Source organism: Trachinotus anak, unplaced genomic scaffold (genome assembly GCF_046630095.1).
Source record: "Trachinotus anak isolate AG129_WGS33_773 ecotype Australia unplaced genomic scaffold, CSIRO_AGI_Tana_v1 ptg000001l, whole genome shotgun sequence".
Classification (NCBI taxonomy): Eukaryota; Metazoa; Chordata; class Actinopteri; order Carangiformes; family Carangidae; genus Trachinotus; species Trachinotus anak.
In genome coordinates this window covers 21,800,106-21,818,441 of record NW_027273852.1, presented here as the reverse complement: position 1 = coordinate 21,818,441, position 18,336 = coordinate 21,800,106, and the positions used below count along the sequence as shown (strand labels likewise).

At 44.1% G+C, this 18,336-nt stretch overlaps 1 protein-coding gene across 1 annotated transcript in view; it reads left to right on the top strand.

Annotated features, from left to right (window-relative positions):
- The window catches only part of gli2a (GLI family zinc finger 2a), an 89,808-nt gene extending 71,673 nt beyond the window's left edge, over positions 1-18,135 (top strand). Inside the window, exons 6-14 of the mRNA XM_071484420.1 lie at positions 1,923-2,124; positions 2,999-3,197; positions 5,181-5,291; positions 5,713-5,853; positions 8,662-8,811; positions 10,530-10,694; positions 11,600-11,881; positions 12,999-13,365; positions 14,062-18,135. Of these exons, the coding sequence (XP_071340521.1) occupies positions 1,923-2,124; positions 2,999-3,197; positions 5,181-5,291; positions 5,713-5,853; positions 8,662-8,811; positions 10,530-10,694; positions 11,600-11,881; positions 12,999-13,365; positions 14,062-16,352 (3,908 nt within the window). The 3' untranslated portion in view covers positions 16,353-18,135. The remainder of the gene's footprint in view (positions 1-1,922; positions 2,125-2,998; positions 3,198-5,180; positions 5,292-5,712; positions 5,854-8,661; positions 8,812-10,529; positions 10,695-11,599; positions 11,882-12,998; positions 13,366-14,061) is intronic.
- Positions 18,136-18,336: the final 201 nt, after the last annotated feature.

Genomic DNA, 18,336 nt, shown 5'->3' with positions numbered 1-18,336 from the left:
CCCACGATAGAGTCCACAGAGCACATACAACAGACACACACTCACATACACGTACCCACACATGCCATATTACCACACGCTGCTGCACCACCACTGCCTGTGCAACATCTGTTTTCTTACTCCCTGCCGGAACCTGCTCACCCTTTCAATTATAACCGCCACCTATAAAACACTCCTTTACCAAGTGGTGAGCGTTGTGTGTCCCTGTGTGTGCCTGTGAAATTTATTCCAGGTAAAATTAGGGCTGACCAAGGACATCCACCGGAAGAGGACTGAGCTAAACAAACTGGTTTGTCCGCAGTTCAGCATCAGCCGACCGAACTTCACAGACGTCTAAAGCTTTGTAGCTGGAGGCGAAGAGAATTCTTCTGAGCTGAGGTAGATGTATAGATCGAGTGGGCGTAGAGGGCGGTGTTTTGGGCACAGTTCCCAGAAGGGTGAGGCAGGCGCCAGGCTATCAGGCCACCAGGTTGTGAGGCCTGTTTTCTGCTTTGCAAACGGGGGGATACTAATACACTTATCTCTCATTAAAACCGTTGCCAAGGCGGCGAGCTCGCCTCACTGCAAATCCTAGCAGCTCCACGCCCAACCCTCTGTGTGGCGAACGAAAGATGACACATTTATTTATTAGCCCTAAAGAGGCGCATTCCTGAGGACCGTTTGTTGTTTTGCCAGCTCTTTCATACACGTCTCTATCACTCCACCAGTTTTTTTTTTTTTCTTTTCTTCGAGGCTCCAAACTACTGTCGTCTGCTGTCTGAAGTTCCCGGGGGCCCTTTAACTAAGTGCACATGACTCGCCACCTCCAAACATAATAGTTTTGGAAGTAAGACGCTGGTTTATGGCTGGAGGTCTGGTGTGGTGATTATGGCGGTGCCTGGATTCATTTGGCCTGAGGGGCTGTGAGTTTCACCAGCAAAGACTCTGGGATTGGCAGCATATTGGCAGCAGTGAAGCTGACGTGTGTGTGTGTGTGTGTGTGTGTGTTAGGTCACTGTGCATGTGCTTAGGTGTGTTGTGATGGGCCTGTTATGAGTTTCCTGCCTCTCGCACCTCTGATGATGTCTGCTTTAAGACCTAATTACACGTTTGCACAAACACAACCCAGCGCTGCTCTCCGTCCCCTCGTACAGCGAAGCAGCACCTGTTGGTCCCAGCAAGTGATCTGTCTCTGTAGGAGCTACGTGTCTCAGATTTGTTAAAAAAAAAAAGAAATACACATGAGAATGTATGGAAAAACAAATAGCTTTCTCTTGAAGTTCATGGGAAAGTAGCCTCCCCCATGGTTTTCTACAAGAATAATAAAATAGTGCAACAGCCAGGTCTAGCAGGAGGCCATGAACCCTACCTTTGTGAGTCAGCCTTGTTCTTTTTTAATGGTATTCTGAGATCAATTTGTTTAAATTGCCTCCTTTTAACTCACCCAAGTACAGCGGTCTGAAAGAGATTGCTATCACGGTAATTACTGAGAATGATTGGGGGCAATTCATTATGCATAAGAGGATGCGAATGTTAAATAGGGGAGTCGTGTGTGTGTGTGTGTGTGTGTGTGTGTGTGTGTGTGTGTGTGTGTGTGTGTGTGTGTGTGTGTGTGTGTGTGAGTGTGAGAGAGAGAGATGCAGGAGATATTGTGTAGCTTAGCATGGCTTTGACCTCCACTAGAATGCTTGGGGGCTAAATGTTTCTTGTTACATGGTCCAGGATAAATGCTGGTTTCTATTGAGGCCATGTGGAGGTTTAAAGGAAGAACAGGGAATTTGCATATGACGGTATTTGTCCATGTGAGGCATGACAACGTTGTCCGCAAGATAATAAACATGTACACATTTGTTTGCAAGCAGCTGATTTCTGATTTCAATTTGTCCATTGAGCTAGTGATACTAAAATAGGTGACGCTGTTGCTGCTCTGTCTTTGTGTCCAGTGTCACGTTTCTCCAGCCCACGGCTGACACCCCGGCTGAGCAGGAAGAGGGCCCTGTCCATTTCTCCGCTGTCAGATGCCAGCATTGACCTGCAGACCATGATCCGCACCTCACCCAACTCCCTAGTGGCGTACATCAACAACTCCCGCTCCAGCTCAGCTGCCAGCAGCTCCTACGGGCACCTGTCAGTCGGAGGGATCAGGTATGTAGACAGAGCCCTGCTAAATATTTAACAGATGGTGACACACAGGTACAAACACATTTACACTCTTCTGCATAGATACAAGAAAGCGTCAGTATAGATTATATTTGTGACCAAACTTCAGGTCGCATTTTTGAATATTATCAAGTACAACCACCTCGGGTGTGTAAGTAACTGTCTTTGAAGGACATCTAACAATGTAGAATTGCCACTGATCAACTTTTTAAAGTAACACTCTATTTGTTCAATATCTCATTACAGTCCAGACAAATATAATCAAGAATTGATATTATAGTATATTATATATATATTATATTGTATATTAGATTGATAATATAATTATGTTGTTGTATGTTATGTTCTACTTGTCTTTTTCAATATAATAATGATATAATTTCACATGGCAGGAAATATAGTGAAATTTGATATTACCGAATGGGCGATATTCAATATCATGGAATATTGGCCCAAGCCTATAGGGATGGGAACATTTGCACAATCTTGCACAAATACTGACTCCACCAACAGTGGGAATTATATAATCACAAGTTAGTTTGTAGAAACAAATGCCATTACACAACAAGCCCCTGAAAAAATTATAGTTGTAGGTTCTCAACTTTGAAAATCAGTGTGTTCAACTAGTAAAGTCAATGTTTCTGGGGTTTGTCATTGTCCCCCAGTTTTCAGTCAAAAGTAGGACAAGCATAAATGACACATACTTTCGAATCACATTGTTCACATTAAATCAACATCTTAACTGAGTTAATAGAAATGTAACTGTTTCTACTGTGGGTTTTTGTTGAACACCATCCAGTAGACAGACCTTCACTTATAATTTCCACAAGATAACTGTTTCCTTTTCCCTCTCGCCCAGCCCCTCATTCAGTTTCCCTCATCCCATCAATCCAGTGGCGTACCAGCAGCTGTTGTCCCAGCAGAGGGGTCTCAACGCCTTCGGCCACACGCCTCCTCTCATCCAACCGTCGCCATCCTCCTTCTCTGCTCGACAACACCCCCTCACCGCTTCGCCTATGTCTGCCTCCCACAACAGCTCAAACTCTGAGGCAAACCAGGTAGGAAATGGGGGCATTTCCACACACAGCTGTGTCACTTGTATACTAAAAATGTCCACAGATTCCAGTGCATATAGGCTTTCTCTTTCTCTTTCAGTCCTCAAATCCTGAACCTTAGAACCTATTTATATGGATGCATACCTGTGGGGTAGATCAAGGCTTCCTCAAATAACTCCTGCTACCAAACAGATCATGGATCAATAGATCTGATGCCTTGTGATCAGTGTGAATAGATGTATGGTGTATAAATGTTAATCAGAGCCATAAAAACATCCAAAAACTTGATCCCGAGGAAAGAAACAGCCATGTGATATACTGATATGATAATATGTAGAGAAAACCGTAATATGCCATATGCAGTTTCCTTATAATCAGACTGAGCTGCTTTTTTATTTAGCTTCTTCATTCAGACTGACATTTTACTGTTAAGGAGGTTATTTTGTTTTTATTATAGATTAGATTAGATATAGATTAATAATGCAGATTTACGAGTTGTTATTTTTGTGAGGCCGCTCAAAACAACCTGTACAGCTGTGTCCATTATTGTGGTTATTTCTTTATTGTCTGGCACAGAGACATTATGTCCTCATTCTTCAATTTCACTTGCAAAGCTCAGATCGACTCAATCTTTTGTTTATCATGACACAGTCATCAATGGGAGCAAATCCATATCACTGGTAAAATGATGAGGCGTGGGTGGTGTAATCTTGAAGGTCTGGGCTAAGTTTGAGTTTTCTATTGATACACATCAATAGGAGAAATGATGAACTCTCTGACCTAATTTCATGTTCTTCTCCTCATTTGATCTTTTTTTTTTGTGCATCTGTTAATCGACTAATTGTTTTGGCTCTTACTCAGAGGTGAGGGTGAAGGCTTGTGCGGTAACTGTAGTTTACATTTATAAATTGTCATGGATTAAGTTTTTGTTTTTGTTTTTTTTTTTGTTAAATTGTGTCTCAGGTCAGAAATATGCAGAAGACTCCCTCCCAGCTCCATCTGTCTTACTTCCTACTGTCTCCTCTGTCTCTCTTTATCAGTCCTCTGTTTACACCACAGCCACTCGTAAAGTAAACTTCCCCCTCAGTGAGTCGCTCCAGCTCACACTGAAGTCAGCCGCCTCCACCTCTGTTGCAGCACAGTGTATGCCGACGGTATCCAAGTATCCAGGAGTCTGTATTTGGACCTTTTTGTCTACACTTACACACATAACAAACAAAGACACACACCCTCCCCATCCATATACATACACAAACATACATTCAGCTTCATTTCCACAGTGATCAGAACCATATTTCCCTTTTGGTTTCCAGCCACTGAATGAATCATCGTCGTGCTCAAATGCACTGTAGCGTCTGGGTGGGATTAGGAGACCCCCCTCCGATGTTGGACCTCCTCCAATGGGCCTACATATACACACACTCTCTCTCATTTATATCTTTCCTTTCTTTTCGTCTCCATTAAGGCTTCAACAGGCCTTCTGAGTCTTTGTCTTTCTGTCTTGTTCAGAATCTGTTGGCAGATCAAAGCCCCTTCCCTCCCCAACCCCCGACTCTGCCTCCTCCCCACTCTGTACCGAGGGTAATAACTCCTCTTCTTTCATATTTTCTTGTGGCTTTTGGCGATCATAAAGAAGTCTAAACTGTTTAGTCTCGGCGGCAGGTCCCCGTCTGACTTATGGGCTGCAGTGCCTGGCGCAACCCCGACTCCTCACATCTATTGCTGAGCCAAAAACAGTTGCATTGTATCTTTGTGATGTAGTTATCTGATTCCCCTCGGCCGCTCTCTGCGATGACTGTGTGGAAAGCAGTAGTATATGAAATGATTGAGTGATAAAATTAAGTGGGAGGACTAATGAATGCATGGACAGATGAGTGGGTATGTTGGTGAGTGTCAGGATTAATGGAGTGATTCACTGAATGTTACTTATCCTGCCTTCAGGAAACCATATCTGCTCTGTCTCCTCAACCCTGTCTTATCTTTCAGAATGCTGGTGGAGACCCAGCAGTGAGCAGCACTGTCAACCCGCTGACCACCAAGAGGTCAAAGGTCAAAACGGAAGCAGACGGTCCGCTGCCCATCTCCCCAAGCTCTCAGGTAAGACAATCAGAGAAAGTAGATCTAAAGTTAGTAGAAAAATACAAAAATGGAAATTGTTTGGTTCATTCACCTTCAAAAATCCCGACTGTATAGATTTTTTTTAATGCAACTTATCTATTTCCATCGCAGCTTCAATTTCTTACAGTAGAAACAGTCCTCTCTCTTTAACTACGGTTGCTACTTTGGCTCTAACTGATTGCAGATAATGAATAAAAATGCAGCTTTAATTAATGACAAGAGGTTCTGTCACACACTGAGATCAAGCAGCAACCCTTAGGATTAAGACCCAGATAAGATAAGATAAGACAGAATGTGTCCGTAGCATATTGACCACAGACTCAGTGTTTGCATGTTTTTATATTCTAATCACTTGTATGCACTAATGGACACACATGCATCTGTCGTCCCCTTTCTCCAGGACCATGGTGGAGGGATCTTGGACTTGAGTGAGGATCTGGATAAGGACGAGTGCAAGCAGGAGCCTGAGGCCATATATGAGACCAACTGCCACTGGGAGGGCTGCACCAAGGAGTATGACACCCAGGACCAACTCGTCCATGTGAGTATCAGCCTTGGTGTCATTCTGGTTGCTGTAATTAAATTCAATTCAATTTTATTTGTATTGTGCCAAATCATAATATACATTATCTCAAGGCACTTTACAGGGTAAGGTCAAGACCTTACTTTGTTACAGAAAAAAACCCAACAGTTCCCACAACGAGCAAGCAGAGACTCACTGAATGACAAAGACTGTCACACTGTTTTATCACAGGCCAACAGAAGACCACAGAGCTGGAAATTGAAACCTATAGCTGCAACAATTAGTTGATTAGTTTATTAGTCAACAGCTATTGAGCCAAAAATAAGAAACATCCACTGGTTTCAGTTGCTTTGATCAATCAAGAAAATAGATTTGAAAACAGATTAATCAATAATAAAAATAAAAATTAGTTACAGCCTTATTCCACTGAAAATGTTTCATCTTGCTCCTCTGGACATCAGTCGTGTCGTCAGTATTATTATTTTCCTTTGCTTTAATGAAAGTAAACATGATCAGAGCTGCTGCATTTTGTTTGGTGAAAAGTGAAAAGTTCAAACGGCTCCTCTGCTGCTCATTAAATCCTCGCTGATTGAGTCCAGTCAGACGGAGCTCCAGAAACTGATCCTTTCCTGTTGGGTTGACACGCGCAACATTAATGAGCCTGCCGGCTCTCGCCAAATTCAAGCCCAAGCCCTGCAGCTGTGCCCCACCAACTCCTCTGCCCCGTGACCCCTGACCCCTAACCTCTCACTCCCAGCAACACCCCCCCAACCCCTGAAGCCCACAGGGCCGGCCATAAATCCATCGTCATGCCAGCAGCTCTGGAGTTATGGAACCTTGTGCTCCTCCCTTTTCCAGGCCAACTTCTCCTCTTGCTTTCCTCTGCTCTCACTGGATGTCAGAGCAGTGGCGGGAGGGGGGCATGTGTAAGGTCCACAGGCGCAGAGACTGATGGGAGGTGGTGGACAGGTCACTATGAGCTGCTACAAGTCAGGACCAGAGTTACCTTTAAGAACTTTTGCCCCAGCTTCAGCTCCCACGGCTACGAACTCTGTGAAAGCTTGCCAGGCTGAGTGATTCCAGTGTGGGTCAGTGGTTAGACCTCGGATGTGGAGGGACAATATGAGGCCAACACATTCTTAAATGTGCTTTCCATTAACGTTATTCAAAAACTCCTGACAGCATCTCCCTAAGCTCATCCAGGGTTTCATACAAGGTTCTCACAATATCAGCAAAAAAAAAAAAAAAACACCTGTGGGTTTTTCTGACTTCTGCTTAACCAAAGTAATCCTGTTTCAAGAGCCCCCAAATTATGGATTCACAGTAGTGTGTAGCCTGAAAATAGAGGCCTACGCTTGGGCCACACACTTGTTTCCACTCCTCCTCCACCCAAAATAGATCTCAGCAGAATCATCGACCACTGAGCTTTTTCACTGGTGAAGCAGTGGCCACATAAGTGGAGCACTGTGGGCCTGGATGTCCTGAGGAAATGAAGTGGTTCCTTTGGGTGTGTGGATTATTTGCATGTGGTGCACAGTATGAGAGTTTTCAAAGTGTGTGTCTGTTCAGAAACATTGTGTGTGTGTGTGTGTGTGGTGTGTGTGTGTGTATATGTGTATGTGTTTACAGTAAGTATGTGTTTGTCTGCAGAGTAAGTTTTTTGAGTTTGATAAAGCCTGTTGTATCTGAGGGCATAATTAAGATAACTGTGGGTAATGTGTCACTATCTTGCATGTCTACACAAATTAATCATTTCAACAAGACAAGCAACATGATGAAAGGTGGAGGACATGCTGGATTTAGACTAAAATGGATCACTGAGCTGTGGAGACAAAGAGAAATCTCTGAGATTTCACATTTAGGTTTGTTTCTCTGGAGTTTGCAGTGGACCTGAGAGCTCAACACATGCAAACAGACAAAACATAAACACATTCCGAAAACATCATCAATTTGACAACATGTGTGCTGCAAATACAGCACAACCAAATACACAAATGTGCTGCAAATACTCGCAACATAACAGAAGTGTTTGCAGGGGACACAAAAAGTGAAGAACCTGGCTGGGACGCAGTTATTGTTCACTGATTTGTGACTTTTTAAGCTAAACACGTTGAAAAACAAATGCACCAGGATGAATTATAATACATCCATGTATTTTTCTGTGTCCACTTGGAAACATTTCTGTTGAGTATTTGCATCACTTGTGTTGTCAAATTGAAAAAGATGTTTTCTGAATGTGTTTGTGTTTTGTCTGTTTGCATGTTTTCTTTGTTGAAGTGTGTTGAGCTCTCAGGGCCACCGTATAAATTACCCAACCAGCTAAATCAAAATTTAAGTGTAGGTTTAGGCTTCACGCAGGAAACTCTGTGTCCCCTGCTGCTGCTGAAAGTGAGGAGAACAGAAGATAAATACAAGGTGGTCACAAAATCCTCTTCCTGGTCACTTTTACAGGGATCTGAGGAAGTTCCTCTTCGTTGAGAAACTACCACACACACACAGCCTGAAAAAACAGACAGCGCTTGTAAAGCAATTGTCTCCTGTTGACAGATGCATAATAACTGTCAGCCATGATGGATGGCACTGCCACTCACAACATGTGGGTGTGTGTGTGTTTTGTGCATGCACATATGCATTGGCACCTGAAAGAGAGACAATCTTCTGGTGCGAAAAAGACAAGAATTTGCTGACTCATTTGTAGTAACAAACACTCACACATGCTCAGACACAGACTCACACACTTGCCATCTACACCCTTTTATCACACAAGTGTGTTAAGATATATTGTGATAACCATCTTGAATTAAGTTGGACTTGCTGTCTCCTCAGCACATCAACAACGACCACATCCACGGTGAGAAGAAGGAGTTTGTGTGTCGCTGGGATGAGTGCTCGCGGGAACAGAAGCCCTTCAAGGCTCAGTACATGCTGGTGGTCCACATGAGGCGACACACAGGGGAGAAGCCGCATAAATGCACAGTAAGAACAGCCTCACTTCACTATGACACACTGTTGGTGAGCTGTTTGTAACAAGCTGGTTAACTAACGGAGCACAGACATAGGGGTGAGTGAGCTGCTAACTGGTAAAACAGCCCCGTCACGTCGCATCCCTGGGTTGCTACGCTCGTAAATGTTCAAGCCTCTGTGTGAGACGCTTTGATCGGTGACGGTGTGTTTTTGAAACTTTTTTTGGGGCTACACTGCACTCTTGCATCTCCGAGTGCAGTGTAACCAAGGTTTAACAGCACTGTGCTAGGTAGGTGGGGGCTCTGAAAGACGGGGATGTGGGTATTTATCAGCTCAGACAGAACACCCTAAACAAGCTAATTTCTCCTCTTTTCCATCTTTCAGAGCACAAACACAGCACAAACCAGTGCTGTGAGCTGCAATCCTCAAAATTATTTTTGAAAACACACAATCACCGATTGAAGTGTCTCACATGGAGGCCCCAACACTTACAGGAGCACCAACCCGGGAATCTGTTTAACCAGTTTGCATGGCAGCTCGCAGCTCACTCTTTATCCTTGCGTTTGTGTGCATGTGCGTGATTGCTCCCTGCAGTTCTGTGTACACAGCAGCATAAAAGGAGTCAGTCACCATTTTTAACTGGTTTACCTGCGTTTAAAAAATGTGCTTATACCTGCTAATTTTGGTGTAAAAGGGTAGTAAAGAGTAATTTCACCTGGGTGTGGATGCTGATTGTTACCTTTTCCATCGTCGACAAAAGCCTGATATTATGAGTGTTAGCGGGTTTGACCCTCCCTACCCTGCCCGTCAAACTGACTAGTTAACTGGTTAACTAAAAATGGATCTTAGACGTTATTTAGCCACATTAGCAGCCCCACAGTCTCTATCTTACAGCTGTTCCCTTTGCCTCTGGAAAAAAATTATAAAAAAAAAACAAAAAAAAAAATCCATCTGATTTTCTTTGTGCTTGGAACCAGTGATATTTCCTGGTCAATAAATAATGGGGTTTTACTGAAGCCTTCATTTACTGTGTGAAGATCAAATTGCGGGCCTGTTTGCTCGGCTTCAAAGCGCGCTCACATGCTCTTGTGAATGCATTAAAACAGATGACTCGTAAAGGAGAGAGTTCAGAAAGCTGATTGACAGCGTGGGTGTATAATTAAAATCTGCAGACAAGCAGGGGGCCGAGAGTCCTTATTAAGACCACGCTGTACATTCTCTGCACGAATCCCACGTGCATCTTCTCATAACACTCTAACACCCCTTTAGTCTAGTCTTTTGAGCAGGAATCTTCTGACTGTTGTATCCCATTCCTGGGCCAGTCTAATTTGATTTTCTTTTAATTTCAAAGCCAATTACATTCACAATGACTGCTCAGAAGGAATACCTAATTATAGTTTGTACAGTACAAGTGAATACAAAGGCAAAACACAGGCCTTTCTTTGTCTCAGTAAAGCGCACCAGACAAAGAGCTCTGCCACACCTCACACTTAGTTTAGATATTTAACATAATAGCCCTTTTTACCAAAGTGTAGCAGAGCTTTGCTTTTGTGTGGCACGCCACAGTAGGTGGGCAAGAGTCCAAGAGAGACTACATTTGAAAACTGAAACACACAGAGCTTTGTTGTTGTTGTTTCCCAGCTCTTTTCTCTAACCAGCTGCAGACAAAATTACAGCACTCAGCTTCACTGTCTATCTGTCCGTCTGTCTGTCCATCTGTCTCTCTGCAGTTTGAGGGCTGCTCCAAAGCTTACTCTCGCCTGGAAAACCTCAAGACCCACCTCAGGTCCCACACCGGAGAGAAGCCGTATGTGTGCGAACATGAAGGCTGCAACAAGGCCTTCTCCAACGCCTCAGACCGGGCCAAGCACCAGAACCGCACACACTCAAACGAGGTATGTTCACACCGGGCAGCAACCTCTGAAAAACAAAGCCAACACTCAAGTGCTAAAAACTGCAGTTCCTTCAATGACCAAGAATTAAACATATTTACAGCCTGGTACAAAAATGGTTTTGGTTAATATAGCTAATTTGACCGAGGGGGTGAAATTTTATACAACTTTTATTAAGGCTTAAAGTTCAGAATAATTGTGGGCGTGGGCGCTCTGAGTGACAGGTGGGTGAGCATATGCTTGCCACAAACTGGCATGCATCGTCTCGGCTCTACACTCGCCCCACCTCTTAGCTGGGCGTTAGGCTGAGTCAGGCACTGCCAAGATGGTGACAGTGCAGCAGCTCACTCTTGTGCAAACAAAAATGTATCTGATACTTTGTGATATTATGTTGTATGAGCATCCTGTGCTCTCCTGTCAAGTCTTATTGACTGTAAGTAAAATATTAACCTAAAAATGTAGCAGCAGTACCACACCGTTATTCCACCCTCACCCACAGGTATACCTCTCAGGCTACATCCAGCCCCTACGGCCTTCACTAATAAGGCAGGGCAGCCTGTATGTTGTCTGAGTGGGGTAACCAGGGCAAAAAGTTTGCTTCTCCTCATTAAGCTCATTGCTCAAGATCTTTATCAACTCAGATCTTCTCTTACCTGGACTATGGTGGCAGGACAGTAAGAAGATAATGTACATTACAGACATGAAACCATAATAGTGAGGGGGGCAAAACTGGGTGAGTGAGGGGCATGTGCCAAGATGCAATTTGAAAAGTCAAATCTTCATATGTTGTGTCTTTTCTGTGATGAGCTTTTGTGTTGCGTGCTAATATTTTCCATCCACATCTGAGACTGAGTCACGATTCCTTCCCTCCTTCTGCAATATCAACCGTGTTAAATCCCTCTTGGCAGAAACCATATGTGTGTAAGATCCCTGGGTGCACAAAGCGCTACACGGACCCCAGCTCTCTCAGGAAGCACGTCAAGACAGTCCACGGACCAGAGGCCCACGTCACCAAGAAACAACGCAGTGATGCTCCGCCACGACAGCAGCCGCCCAAAGGCAACGGCGAGAATGAGGCGAATTCCAAGCACGGTGCAAGAGGCACAGATGGCAAGATGGAGGCCAACAGCACCTCTAGAGGAGTGGAGGACTGCCTACAAATCAAATCTATCAAGACGGAGGCCTCCATGGTGTGTATGCAGGAAAATCATTGTTACTGAAGCTGCACTTTGGGATTTGATTCACTGCACCTTGAGGGAAAAAAGCACTTAAAAGCAAATCTATGTCACCTGTTAAAGTAACATGATCGTTTAACTGATGGCTCTGTATGTTTAGGAACCAACAGAGAGAGGCACAGACTTATTTTCCCACTGTTCCACTTTACTAACATTCCTCTGAGGTTAAATGTTTACTGCCAGCACCGCCTGCATCCTTCCTAACTCACCTCTCTGGTTGTTGCTTGAACTTGCTTCTTTCTTTCCCTTATAACCTTCCTAATGGACAGACTTCGCTGAGGTGAGCACTCAAACTGTCTCTCAGTCTCGTCAGCATGGGAGAAAATGTGTTCTCATGTTTCATGTTACGCTGTTGCATATTTGCATGATATAAAATGGCTTTTTGCATTATAATCCATTTTCACTTGTGTATGAGTTCCTTCGAATGTAGGACACACATGCATGTGTGGACACACTGCCATTAAACTGGATTTTTTTTCTGTCCACAAGATCATTGGCAGTAGCCTCCGCTGTCGGCCGATGATAAAAGTCATTGTTACATTAATATTCAAAGGCTGGGACTGTTTTTGCGTGTGCGCTGAACAAATAGTGCCAGCGTCAAGCTGTGATCAAGACTTTAGTTCATTTTGGGCCAGTTTGAATTTGTTGCCACTGGATTGTTGCTCACAGAACTCATCTATTATCCACTTGTTTTTCATGTTGTGAATAAATCAAACCCATCCATAACTGATGAGATTATGGAACTATAGTCCTACATTAGTTATTACAAAACACCATTACAATCAGAATTTTTAACTGTGGTGATTATTTAATATTGAAGAATACATAATGGGCTTCTCTGAACTTGGCATGTTGGTGTAGCTATTATTATTATTTCATTCATTTCTATTTTTAAATTTCACTTTAGTTTTTTTCATTTTTCGTGTTTCATCACATCGTATATGCAGATAGCACATTGTTATCAGGGTTACCAAGGTTCAGCAGAATATTTATTTACTATCAATTATGATCAAGCTTCTATTGTTTGATTCATTGCACTTACATCAAATTTCTTCCGGCTGTCCTTCTCCAGACGTATCAGTCCAGTCCTGGCGGCCACTCGTCATGCAGCAGCGAGCCATCGCCTCTCAGCAGTGCCAACAACAACGACAGTGGGGTAGAGATGGCCATGCACAGCGGGGGCAGCTTCGGGGACCTCAGCGCACACAATGAGTGCCCCATGGTTGACTCCACTGTTCCCGCTGGGGGACAGCAGGGTGGGGTGGGGCTTCAGTTGAGGAAAGCTGCAGGTCATGGTGGAGCGGTGACCATCAAGCTGGAAAACATCAAGAAGGAAAGGCTGAAGACAGTGAGGGACTCCTGCCCCTGGGTCAACTCCGCACCACAGCTGCCACAGGGCCAACGCAGCAGCATGAAGCTTCCTCCCATACCTGCAGTCGGTAAGTGTGGGAGGGTGAGGAAACAGGTGGTGTTATTTTTAGGGCAAAGTGCTAAAAGGTCCAATATTGTATTAAGTGAGAGAAAGTGAAAGAGAAAGTGAAAGTCCATGTCTTTCTAGAGTATAACGCAGGTCTAGGTTCTATATTAATACTGTGAAAGTATCAAGTATTCAGAAACTGAGCCTTAAAACAAGCCATCAGGACTTCTGTAACTTTGTGATGTCACAACAAAGGATGGACCCACCATCCAGCCTTGCAGGATTTGGTTTCTCTGAGTGTTTACCTGAAATCTGCTAGATTTTTATTTGATCATTTGATCACTCAAAAAACAGTCAGCTAATCAGAAAAGAGGCTGATTGAGTCTGATTGGCTGACTGACCTGTTGTTACTAGAGCTCCAGAGAGAAGCCTGAGAGAGGAGATGTAAAACTACGTTGAGATGGGTTTTGTGTACTTAAAGTCACAAATATATCTTCTCATGGATATCAGCACTTCAAATAAAACACAGGAAAAGTGTAAAATTTGGGACCTTTTAATGTGAAATGATGCAAGATGGTTAAATGGCATTGTGTCTTATCAGTATGAGTCCAATAGACAGAGCAGCCATACACAGTAATGTTCACCCTATGAATTTAAATAATTGTAAATATGTCATTAGTTGGTGTCATTGTGTAATAATGTTCCTTGTATCTTCCAGGTTCCCTGCTGGAGAACTCCAACACGATTAGTAACCTAAGTGGCCTGCACCCAAACCAACGCACAGGTGACCTGTCTTCATGTGAAATAACACTGTTGAACCAGCTGAATGAGCGGCGTGACAGCACCACCAGCACCATGAGCTCAGCTTATACCTTGAGTCGGCGCTCTTCCGGTATTTCACCCTGCTATTCCAGTCGGCGCTCCAGTGAGGCGTCCCATTTCGGTGCTAACCGCCACAACAACATCAGTTCAGCTGACTCCTATGACCCGATCTCCACTGACCTGTCTCGCCGCTCCAGTGAGGCCAGCCATTGTGGAGGCAGTAGTGTCAATGGAGGCGGTGCAGGAGGTCTCCCGAGTCTCCTCAGTCTGACACCAGCTCAGCATTATCGGCTCAAGGCAAAGTATGCTGCTGCCATTGGTGGAGCTCCACCTACACCCCTCCCCAATATGGATCGAATGAGCCTGAGGACCCGCATGGCCTTGTACACTGACTCCCAGGAGGGCTCGTCTCATCCATTCCATCAGCCACCCTGTGCACCCCGGCGCTGCAGTGACACTGGATATGGCACCCAGAGCATGATGCCCCATGAGGTACCCACCAACCTTCCACGCCGTGCCAGTGACCCAGTGCGGCGTCCCACTGACCATGTCTCCTTTCCAAGGGTCCAGCGCTATAACAGCATGAATAGCATGAACCCCATGAATGGTCATTCAGCTTCAGAACACCACCAGGCTCTGGCTACGCATGGCTACACTCGCTCTGATGGTAGCCTGCAACGCTACCCATTTGCCCCCAGACCACCTAGCATCTCTGAGAACGTAGCCATGGAGAACATGGCAGTAGATGGGATGATGAATGGGGGGGGGGCAAGTGGGGAGGATGATATGGTGCTTCCAGATGATGTGGTCCAGTACCTCAGGTCCCAGAATTCTGGCCCTTCTAGTCACAATTTGGGGCAAGTGGATTATCATTCCAACAATCAGACTCAGGGGTACCAGACAGGCATGGCCCCAGCAGCATCATTTTATGCGCAGAGGAGGATGGCCATGGTGGATGCCACCATGACTCAGTCTGGTCAGGATCTGCCCTTCTCAGCACCATCAGACAACATGAACAAGAATAACATGCCGGTACAGTGGAACGAGGTGAGCTCAGGGACTGTGGACACCACAACCAAGCTCTCCAGACAACAGCAGCATCCTCTCAGGGGGAACCTCGCTGTTGTTCAGCAGAGGCACAATTTTGGATCCTTTCAGACACAAGGTCAGAGCCTGGGCAGCAACCAGGAGGTAGTGCCTATGAGTCAGAATATGTCTATGCAGGGGTACGTAAACCACAACAACCAGAGGCTGATGAACATTTCCCACCAGCAAAATCAGCAACAGAGGCAATGCAACAGTGTGAACTTTAGTGAGCACATGAGTCCTCAGCAAGGGTATGGCCAAGAGGCAACCCCAAACTCTATAGCTGGAAGCACTAGTGTGAGACCTACCCGCAACAGTATGGTAGATCCAGAACTGCAAAGTTACAGAGCAAGGACACAAGCTGATGAGTATTCTCATGTGAACCAAGTGGCTCAGCAGCAAAATTACAGTGTTGTCTCCCAGCAGCAGCAGCAGCAGCAGCAGCACAACATCCATAATGGAGGCAGAGCAATGCTGCAACCCCGGCCTCCCACAGAGCCCAGGTCTATTACCAGACAACACACAGGGTCTAGCATGATCCAACCAAACCGAATACCCAAGCCAACTGATTTGAGCCACAGTCACGGTAATGACACCTCAGAGGCAAGCCCAAAGAGGCCAAGTGGGTTGGTGGCCCACAACAGCAACTCTGGAAATCAAAACTCTGCTGTGTTCTACACAGGTCAGATTCATATGTTTGAGCCAACTTCTGTCAGCTTTGATACCCCCATGTCCCCCTGTGCCACCCAGGCTCCTGCCAGCAGCAACACTGCAGCAGCTAACATGGCCTCACCAGGAGTCAATCAGGTCTCCAGCAGTACAGTGGATTCTTCCACTGGTGGATCTGGTGGCACAGAGCATGCCCAGATTGACTTTGATACCATGCTAGATGATGGAGACCACTCCAGCCTAATGTCAGGCACCCTGAGTCCTGGCCTCCTGCAGAGTCTCTCCCAGAGTTCCTCACGACTGACCACCCCTCGCAACTCTGTCACCCTCGCGTCTGTACCAGCAGGGATTGGCAACATGGCCATTGGTGACATGAACTCCATGCTCACAGCTTTGGCTGAGGAAAGCAAATTCCTCAATATGATAAGCTGAGAGCAATCAAACACCTCATCACCCACCCATTCTTACCATTTCTACATCAGGAATATATGGACTACATGAGAAAGCACTGATTGAACAATGCAAAACTGGTAATTTCATACTTTTTTTTCTTTATTGGCCATAGTAATATGCTCATCTTGTAATATTTGCTTCAGATTATAATATGTTGCATTAAAAATTGAATAGTAAGTATAGCTAGGGTTAAGGACCATTTTCTATCATCATTTGTTAAAAAGCCATACTTTTTAGCTACAAATATATGATAGCCCAGGGTATATGAATGCATCTCAAAAAACTGCCATTCAGTATTTGCTGGTGTCAAAGCCCTTTACAAAGTGGTGCACTGAAAGCAGTTCACATAGTGCCTTGCTGAGGACATCAAGGTTGAGCGTCTGAGTGTGACATGACAACAGTTACCAGGAAATGGACTCGATATGTAGATATCAGATAATATTTTCTCATGAAGACGTTTATGTGTATAGATTTTAATGTATGGTACTTGCTTTAAGTTATGCTATAGACTTTTGATGTTTGAACTAGGGCTGTCAAAGTTACAGTAACATATGAGCACCTACTATTCATTCAGAAAGGATAATGAACAATTTAAATTATATTTTTTAAAATGACACCAATAACATTTATGGGGTTTTTTTCTTGAGATTGTAAAACATATTCTCACAAGGCTAAGCTGCAGTTTGCTGTACCTTCTGTGTGCACAGTTCAGTATGTGAGATAAGTGAAGAAACTTGCAGTGCTACAATATCAAAAAAAGGGTATGAAAAAAAAATAAGAAAGATAAACTTTTTGTTTGGAACCAGGTTTAAAAATATCACATGATGTAGAAGTGTAAATGCTTTTGCAGGCAAATTAATGTTTTGTATGCTTTTCACAATCCTGCTGGTGCTTAAAGCATGGAGGTTGATGAACATATTTGAAGCACAAACAACAAACCATGCATGTAGAAATCTATATACATGCCTATTATTAAAAAAAAAGAAAAACCTTAATTGTCATTGCAGTTTACAGTATGTATGCACTTAATTAAACTATATTTCAACATAAGAACTAAGCAAAAAAATGTTCTAATAACCTGAATGTATGTATGTGTATACACACACACACACACACACACACACACACACACACACACTTACTAAATAAAGCATTTGACAGCCCTAGTTTAAACACATGGTTGTACAAAATTATAGTCCACAGATATTAAGTGCTTCTTGATCATGGCCTGAGCTCTTGGGGATGGCACTGATGAACGCTGAACAGATTTCCTTCTTTGCCCTCTGGATCAGAGGCATTAACTCTCCGTGGTCCCATCTCACAAGGGTAAATAATTGGAAAGGACAAGGATATGCCTCTTAGTCTATCAGGGCACATGAATCCCTGTGTCTGATGAAGAGCATTCTCTAAAAGAATATACAAGTACCTCTGTGTGTTGTCAGTAGAGATCCAACCCCAATTAACGCATTCATACCACCTCCCCTCCCTGCGCCCTATACCTCCCCTGGGTTCTGGATGAACTGCAGAGTCCAAGAAGGAACTTCGACTTTGATAATGAAATCCTGCTTCTGACAGGATTGGTGAACTAGCCCTCAAAATTCCTCAGTTTTATTATGTTTGCTGAATTTCTAAATAGCCTTTCAAATGTTTGTGTGTATGTTCCCATTCACTTTTACTATGCTCAGTGTGTGTGGGTTTGTATGAGTGTGTATATAGCTTTTGTACATTTCAAATAAACTATCTCCTTTTTTTTCTGTTCAAATCCCTTCGTTGTGTCTTCTTTGAAATCACATGGTCTTAGTTCCCCAGAGGCCCCATTAAAGTAAGACTAGTATTGTATGAGTGAAATCATGCTTGGCATGTTCTCATGTTGCTGTAGAATATGGCACTAAGGGCAAGCACCAATATACTCACTGTAACTCCAGTGGCCATACACATGAAGGGTGCATACTGTATACACATA